This window comes from Rhinoraja longicauda, chromosome 19, assembly GCF_053455715.1.
Source record: "Rhinoraja longicauda isolate Sanriku21f chromosome 19, sRhiLon1.1, whole genome shotgun sequence".
NCBI lineage: Eukaryota > Metazoa > Chordata > Chondrichthyes > Rajiformes > Arhynchobatidae > Rhinoraja > Rhinoraja longicauda.
Window position 1 is genome coordinate 24391635 of NC_135971.1, and position 9338 is coordinate 24400972.

General features: G+C 43.8%; 1 protein-coding gene across 1 annotated transcript in view; it reads right to left on the minus strand.

Annotated features, from left to right (window-relative positions):
* Nucleotides 1–465: 465 nt before the first annotated feature.
* Nucleotides 466–9338, minus strand: part of LOC144602900 (signaling lymphocytic activation molecule-like) — an 11368-nt gene continuing 2495 nt past the window's right edge. Inside the window, exons 2-4 of the mRNA XM_078416021.1 lie at nucleotides 8215–8544; nucleotides 7231–7521; nucleotides 466–710 (exon numbers count right to left, since the gene is read on the minus strand). Of these exons, the coding sequence (XP_078272147.1) occupies nucleotides 466–710; nucleotides 7231–7521; nucleotides 8215–8544 (866 nt within the window). The remainder of the gene's footprint in view (nucleotides 711–7230; nucleotides 7522–8214; nucleotides 8545–9338) is intronic.

Sequence of the window (9338 nt, forward strand, 5' to 3'; positions counted from 1 at the left end):
CTAAGCAAGAAGAGGCATTGGCGTGCTTTCTTGGCCAACCTGTGGAGCACCATCAGCATTTCTGGTGATATTTCCTAGTTCCAATATATACACAGCAGAAGTATTTCCTGCGATATTTCCTAGTTCCAATATATACAGCAGAGTCCTCATTATCTTCTAATACGATACGATAGAACTTTATTTACCCCAGGAGGGAAATTGGTCTGTTATTGTCTGAGGAGCATCCTCCCTACCAAGACCTCCTCCTGTGAACCCGACGCCGCCCTCTGGATGGAGCCGGCCTTCCTGATGAGCTTGTTGATCCTATTAGCGTCCGCGGCCTTCGCCCTGCTGCCCCACAGCGCATACGGCAGCGAAGAAGATGGCACTGGCCACCACCGATGGATCGAACATCTGCAGCATCCCACTGCAGACGTTGAAGGAGCGGAACCTTCCCAAACAGTACAGACGTCCCTGATGGGCCCTTCAGTATCTGAAAACAACCGTCGTCTCCATTTTCTTATCAATGATCCCTATTGCCCTCGGATCTCTTCCTGTCAGTTCCAATGCGTTGAGCTCAATTTCTTCCATGGAGTCGTGAGGCTTGGATGAATCTTGAGGCCGCAGCTTACCTCTGTGTATTCCCACAGTGAACCCACAGAGGATAAAGATAAGGACAAGGCTAGCATATCGAATGTTGGCTGCGACTGGTGTTTGGTTCTTCCCCGACCCTGTGGAACAAGGAAAAACTCAGACATTTCACACGTGACTGTCATTCCAATATGTTCGTAAAGATTAGGACGATGTGTTTCAGGTGAAGGGGAAAAGATTAAATAGGAACCTGAGGGTAAACTTTTTCACACAAAGGGTGGTGGGTATATGGAACGAGTCCAGAACCAGGTGCCACAGTTTAAGAATAAGGGGTAGGCCATTTAGAACGGAGATGAGGAAAAGCTATTTCATTCAGAGTTATCCAGCACTTTGTGTCCTTTTCTGACTGTGCCTCATCGGTCACCGCCACGATATTTCACTTTAGAGATCTACAGACAGGAAAAAGGCAGAATAGTGTTGTCAGAGGATGTTACTGTGGGATTGTCAACTTAAATACGATGTGGTTGGTGCCTTGAAGCACTGACTGCCCTCGCTGCTGCATCTTGTTCCAGTCCCATCTGTTTATCTGATCAATCACGCGTATTTTTGTTCACGCGAAGTGTGGTGTGGGACCGCAGTGGACGATAGAATGGGACAGCATCTGCAGTCAGGGTCCAAACCACACGAGTTCAACTATCTGCACCTCGCCTCGCTAAAGGAACAAAGTATATTGGTGTATTTAAAAATCGCTTTTATGTCCCATCCCAATCTAGCCCCTGCCCGTCTATTGTTTCTATCACCCTATAATCCCCGCAGAAACCTTCATCTTTGGCCTCTCGTCAGGTCATTAGTGATAGGAGCAGAATTGGGCCATTCGCCATTGAATCATGGCTGATCTATCTCTCCCTCCTAACTGAATTATCCAACCTTTTCCCCGTAACCCCTGACACCCGCACTAATCAAGAATCTATCTCCCTCTGCCATACAAATATCCACCGACGGTCTTCACAGCCGTGTGTGGCAAAGAATTCCACGGATTCACCACCCTCTGACTAAAGAAATTCATAATAGAAACATAGAAACATACAAAATAGGCGCAGGAGGAGGCCATTTGGCGCTTCGAGCCAGCACCGCTATTCATTCTGATCATGGCTGATCATTCACAATCAGTAACCCGTGTCTACCTGCTCCCCATATCCCTTGATTCCGCTAGCCTCTAGAGCTCTATCTAACTCTCTTTTAAATTCATGCAGCGAATTGGCCTCTCCCGCCTTCTGTGCCGGAGAATTCCACAAATTTCTGTCACTCACATTCAAACCAGTGAGGTTACATTCCTGCAAAAGGTTTTGCATCTGCGCAGAGCTATCTGTTATTTTTGATGAATATAATGTCTGATAAAATTGCAAAAATCTCTGATTAATATCCTTGGGTAATTTAAGCAGATCTCCGTTTTCGGATCTAATTTTATGAATTGTAGAAACATCTTCTAATTTACGGAGTTGACGTGCTAGCAATTTCTGGGATTTATCTCCAAATTCAAAATGTTTTTGTTTAGTATATTGAAAAAGCCTTAAAATGTGAGCTGATAGTATATAATTTAACTTATATTTGAGAGCTGCGATTTTATTATGTATTTCAATAGAGGGAGCAATGGCATTTGTTATGTCTAACTGTTTTATCTGACTTTCTAGCTCATGTTGTTCAACCCGCTTCTTCTTGTTTTGAGACGCTTGAAAGGCAGTAATACATCCTCTCACAAACGCTTTAAATGTTTCCCAAAGCAGGGACGCAGGTGTTTCAGCGAGGTCATTTGCGTAAAAAAAAGTTTCAATTTGCGATTTAAGATAGTCATAACATGCTGTTTTATTTAAAATTTGCGGATTAAATCTCCAATTGGTCTGTTTCCCCGTTACTCCTTGGAGTTTTACCCTAAATGTTAAAGGGGCATGATCGGATATAATAATATTATGATATTTTGAATTATACGTATAAGGAATAAGTTTGGAGTCCACCAAGAAATAGTCAATTCTTGAGTAAGTTTTATGCACTGGTGAATAAAATGAATACTCTCGGCCTGAAGGGTTTTCAATTCTCCAAACATCTTTTATATTTGCACTATTTATATAAGAGTTTAATAATTCACACGACTTGGATTTTGTTTTCCTTTGAGTTGACGATCTATCCAAATAAGGATCTAATGTATAATTTAAATCTCCTCCAATTATCAAGTTATATTGTCCAAATTCTGGAATGGTATTAAATATATATTTTTTAAATAACGGATTATCAAAATTTGGTGCATAGACATTCATCAATATCAATTTTGTGGAGTATAGATCTCCCACTAATATAACATATCTACCTTCAATGTCAACTATAGAGGAGGTATGTATAAATGGTATACCCTTACGAATTAAAATGGCAACACCTCTTGATTTAAAGGGAAATGATGAGTGAAATAATTTATCAATCCATTTGCCTTTCAATCTATTATGTGCTACATTTTTGAGATGAGTTTCCTGAAGGAACATTATATCAGCATCAATAGATTTTAAATGTGAAAGTACTTTACCTCTTTTAATTGGTTCATTAATACCCTTGACATTCCAACTACAAAATGTAATACCTTTACCCCCTATTTTCATACTAGTATCTTGCATCTTAACCGATAAATAGTCTATAATAAAGCAAATGGCCTGGCACCCGAACTACAACATTTTTCTTGAATGAAGGGTGGATGTTCTTATGTACTACGTAGAATGTCTCCCGGAAATATCTCCCAAAAGTATATAAATTCTGAAAAATGACATAATAATAAAAATTGAATCTAAAAAAAAATCAATATATAAAAGGTTAAAGGAGTGCAGGAAAAAAAAGAAACAACTAAAACTACAACTACAATTAGTGCAGTTAGTGATAGCCACCCTAAGGTGGCAAAAAATCTCGTCAATGGGACAAAATATATTGGTGTATTTAAAAATCACTTTTATGTCCCATCCCAATCTAGCCCCTGCCCCTCTATTGTTTTTATCACCCCTATAATCCCCGCAGAAACCGTCATCTTTGGCCTCTCGTCAGGTCATAAGTGACAGGAGCAGAATTTGGCCATTCGCCATTGAATCATGGCTGATCTATCTCCCCCTCCTAACCGATTTATCCAACCTTCTCCCCATAACCCCTGACACCCGAACTAATCAAGAATCGATCTCCCTCTGCCATACAAATATCCATTGACGGTCTACACAGCCGTGTGTGGCAAAGAATTCCACGGATTCACCACACTCTGACTAAAGAAATTCCTAATAGAAACATAGAAACATCGAAAATAGGTGCAGGAGGAGGCCATTTGGCCGTTCGAGCCAGCACCGCCATTCATGACTGATCATTCACAATCAGTAACCCGTGCCTACCTTCTCCACATATCCCTTCATTCCGCTAGCCTCCAGCGCTCTATCTAACTCTCTTTTAAATTCAACCAGCGAATTGGCCTCTACTGCCTTCTGTGCCGGAGAATTCCACAAATTTACAATTCTCTGGGTGAAAAGGTTTTTTCTCATCACAGTTTTAAATGGTCTTCCCTTTATTCAGTCTCTGCCCCCTGGTTCTGGACTCCCCTAAAAGCGGGAACATTTTTCCTGCATCTAGCTTGTCCAATCCTTTTATCATTTTATACGTCTCCATAAGATCCCCACTCATCCTTCTAAATTCCATTGAATAGAAGCCCAGTCTTTCCAATCGTTCCTCATAGGACAGTCCCGCCATCCCGGGGGTTAACCTCGTGAACCTACGCTGCACTGTCTCAATTACAAGGATGTCCTTCCTCAAATTAGGAGAACAAAACTGTACACAATACTCCAGATGTGGTCTCACCAGGGCCCAATACAACTGCAGAAGAACCTCTACGCTGCACGGCCTCAATAGCAAGGATGATCTCATCTCCTTTCTAAAAGACCGTCCTTTAATTTTAAGGCTTTGACCTCTAGTCCAAGACTCTCCCACTAGTGGAATCATCCTCTCCATATCCACTCTGTCCAAGCCTCTCGCATACCCACAGTTTCAGCAATTCGTTCTCGGCGCATTCCATCCACGGTCAAATCGTTGAAGGGAAAGAGGACGGGGTGGGATAGTGGGACAATGGGCGCACAAACTGGTAAGGCAGAGGGAAGAGAGAGAGAGAGGGGGGGTGGGGTGTAGATGGAGATGGGTTACAGATTACCTGGAATTGGACGAGAAAAAAATCTTCAAAGGTACTGACCTGTGCTGAACTTGTCCTCTTGCAACACATGTAGCAAAAGATAGCTGAGATTAAGATGATCGCGGCGGCTGTAAAAAGTACACGCAATATGACTCTCAGTGGCGTCTGATAACCTGAAGAGAGATCAATATTTCAGTTGCCAATCTATTGACTGGTTGGTGCACAGGAATAGAATCAGAGAGTTTAGTTCAGTTCTGTTTCGTTTATTGTCACGTGTACCGAGGTACAGTTAAAAGTTTTTTTGTTGCGTGCTAACCAGTCAGCAGAAAGGCATTCCATGATTACAATCAATCCATTTATAGTGTATAGATACATGACAAGAGAATAACGTTCAGTCAAAGGTAAAGTCCGGTCAAGGATAGTTCGAAGGACATCAACGAGATAGATAGTAGTTCAGCACTGCTGAACTGTTGTGGTAGGATGATTCAGTTGCCTGATAACAGCTGGGAAGAAACTGTCCCTGAATCTGGAGTTGCGCTTTTCACACTTCTGTACCTTTGCCTGATGAGAGAGGGGGGGGGGGGAGAGGGAGTGGCCGGGGTGCGATTCGTCCTTGATTATGCTGCTGGCCTTGCCGAAGCAGCGTGATGTACACATTGAATCGATAGAAGGGAGGTTGGTTTGTGTAACGGCCTGAGACGCGTCCACAATTCGCTGCAATTGCTTGCGGGTCATGCAAGAAGGAAATTGTGCCCCTCAGCCCAACTTGTCCATGCCGACCAAGATGTCCCATCTAAGCTAGTGCCACGTGCCCGCATTTGGCCTTTGTCATTCTGAATGTTTCCCGTCCAAATGGCTTTAAGTGATGTTAGAGTACCTGCCTCAACTACCTCCCCTGCTCATTCATGTACCTGCCACCCTCTGTGGGAAAGGTTTCCCCTCGGGTTCCTATTAAATCCTCCCCCTTTCACCTTAAAGGTTCTCGATTCCCCTACACTGGGTAGAAGACTCTATACATTAACCCAGATCTATTCCTCTCATGATATTAGACGCCTGTTCAATAATCTTTGCTTAAAATGGAAAATGCAGCTACCAGTTTAGACTGGAGCGGCTGAGCCATATTAGTTTTCTTTTTAGAGATACAGCACGTAAACAGGCCCTTCGGCACACTGATTCCACACGGACCAGCGACCCCCGCACACATACACCATCCTACACACTAGGGTCAATTTACACGTATACCGAAACCAATTAACCTACAAACCTGTGCGTCTTTTGGAGTGTGGGCGTAAACCGAAGATCACGGTGAAAACCCACGTGGTTACGGGGAGAACGTGCAAACTCCGTACAGACAGCATCCGTAGTCGGGATCCAACCCGGATCCCTGGAGCTGTAAGCGCTGTCAGACAAACGCAGAGAGCAGCGGCTATAGTCAAAGGTTAAAAAAACGTACTGGAGGAAATCGGTGGGTCAGGCGCTATCTCGGGAGGGCAATGCATCCTTCTTTAGACAATTCCCTCCACAAACGCTGCCTGACCCGCTGAGTTCCTTCAGCACTGGTTTTTGCACAAGATTCCAGCATCTGCAGTTAAGGGGTCTTTCCTGCAACCACCGCGTTCTTGAACCAAGCTGCATAATCCAAGGCCTATCCCGCCAATGGAAGACTATCACTTGCCACGACCATGGACTTGGTTTCTAATTGTGTATTCCTGCATTCATGTCTTTTTTTTGCACACAGCTTATTTTTACTTTTGCGTAGGCAGGAACTGCAGATGCTGGTTTACACCGAAGATAGGCACATAATGCTAGAGTAACTGACAGCCCCAGGGACTCGGGTCGATCCTGACTCCGGGTGCTGTTTAGTTTAGTTTAGAGACAGATAGCGCCCGTGGTCGATATCGAACCCGGGTCTCCGGCGTTGTATCTGCTGTAAGCGCCCTCCGTGAGCGCCCTTTGTTCTCCCGGTGACCGCGTGGGGTTTGTCCGGGTGCTCCGGTTTCCTCCCACATCCCATGGACGCGCAGGTTTGCAGGTTAATTGCCTTCTGTAAATTGTCGCTAATGTGTAGGATAGGATTAGTGTACGGGTGATCGATGGTCGATGCCGACTCGGTGGGCCGAAGGGCCTGTTTCCGCGCTGTATCTCCAAACTGAACTAAACTAAATCTATCGTGTAGCAAGGAACTACAGATGCTCATTTAAACCGAAGAATGTTTCTCTGGAAAGAAGGAATGGATGACGTTTCAGGTCGAGAAGAAGTGTCTGGATCCGAAACGTCACCCATTCCTTCTCTCCAGAGATGCTGCCTGTCCTGCTGAGTTGCTCCAGCTTTTTGCGTCAGTTTAAACTAAATCTATTACCTGATTCCTTCCATCGAAATGATTTGGGGTTTTGAATGGGATGGAAATGAATAGACCTTATTTTATTTGAGAAGTGTGCTTCGTGTGAAAAGATAAAGCCACAAACCTTCGTGGGCAGAACAGCGCTCTGTGAGATTCACGCTCCGCGTCTCCTCGCTAACAGGGTTCCCCACGGTGCAGTTGTACACGTTGTTGTTGTTGGGTAGAGCTATGGATAGTGCCAGCCTTCTCCCTCCGTCAGTCAGTATGTGTGACCCATCTGCCGTGACCTTGCCATCTCCTGTCCACCAAGTGTAGACTGGCTCGGTGCCGTGCCCCAGTGAACAGACCAAGCTAACGTTACACACCCCGTCAGTGAAGGCTGCACTGATATTTATCACCGGTAATGACACTCGTTCTGTTTCAAAGAAAAGCACAAATACAAGCCATGGAATAATAACAACTAGTTATAGTAGGTGCTACCGATGAGTTTCTCACAAAAACATTAAGAGTAGAAGACAGTTTAGTTTAGTTTAGTTTAGTTTAGATTAGATAAGTTTAGTTTAGTTTAGTTTAGTTTAGTTTAGTTTAGTTTAGTTTAGAGATGCAGCAAGGAAACAAGCCCTTCGGCCCACCGAGTCCGCGCTGACCAGCGAATCCCGCACACTAGCACTTTCATACACATACTACGGTCAATTTACAAACTCTGCACAGACAAACACCCATAGTTTTAGTGCAAAATCCATCCCGTGAGTTTACAAAAATGAATCGTCCAGGTTACACATTGCCATCAAAACTAATAAACTCATTATTAGTGGAGAAAGTTTAATGTCTGTGGCCCCATCATCTTATAGAAAAGTCAGATGGATAGGAAAGAACTCTCTTCAAGAACCCATCCTAATGCTCCTCCATTAATATTTAAACAGCAAATACTGAGGATGGGCCCCTTAACAAGCAAGGACTCCAACCCATGTAATGTTTCGGTATTCACCCTGCCCGTATAACCTACAGATGTTGGCTCACATCGTAAGCATCTCCCCTTACATCTTTAAGTTCTCAAAGGTTGTTAGATTGAGAAATGTACCGTTTTTTAAATTGAAAAATAGATTACCATAAATCTTCAGTTCTGTCGCTTGTACATGGGTAGCCAGATTCGTTCTTAAGTTCATTTCATATAGACCTTGATCACGTTCTGTTAGGTTCTGTATTTCCAGACTACAGTCCTTTAAGTTTAACCTGATTCCCTGTTTGTTATATTGTATTGGATTGTTTTGAGTTTTCACACATAATTGAATCTTTCCTGTTGTTGGTGAACTTTGGTAATCCCAAGTAAGGACAGTAATGTTTTCTGCTGAGATACATCCTGGTATTGTGACTGACTGTCCCAGTGTCCCATTCACCAAGCGACGAGTGTCTGGTTTCCCAGCAGTCTGTCCCAGACCTGAAACACAAGGAGAAGATATTAGTGCCATCAGCTCTGGTGTGTTGGTGTTCATAGTGTCCCAGCACGGCAGTGAGTTGTCCCAACCCTAATGGACAAGGGCAGCAGGCACATGTGTATTCCACCACCCATACAGAATAAGCTCTGAATGAATAATTTTAGAAACATAGAAAGTAGGTGCAGGAGTAGGCCATTCGGCCCTTTGAGCCAGCATCGCCATTCAATATGATCATGGCTGATCATCCAGAATCAGTGCCCTGTTCATGCTTGTTCTCCATATCCCTTGATTCCGTTACCCTAAGAGCTGTATCTAACTCTCTCTTGGATACATCTAATCATTTGGACTCCACTGCCTTCTGTAGCCGAGAATTCCACAGATTCACAACTCTTTGGGGGAAACGTTTTCCCCTCATCTCACCGGGAACGTTTTTCCTGCATCTAGCCTGTCCAATCCTTTAAGGATTTTATATGTATCTGGCATTTATCTTGCAAGGGAGGAAGCAGGCTATCAATTCACTCTTGCCCATTCTATGTTATCAAAGGGACCCCCGTTTACAGTAGACCTGTCTCTCTGGAGTGTTGGTAGATATGATGATGGCATCTAAGGGGTTTTGAGATGGGCACGTGGATATGCAGGAAATGGAGGGATATGGATGACGTGTAGGCAGATGAGATTGGTTTTAACTTGGCATCATGTTCATCATGCACATTGTTGCCTAACGGTCTGTTCCTGTTCTGCACCGTTCTATGTGGAATGATGGCGCCTCTCGTGTTTTTCCGACCCTCTGTAGCCT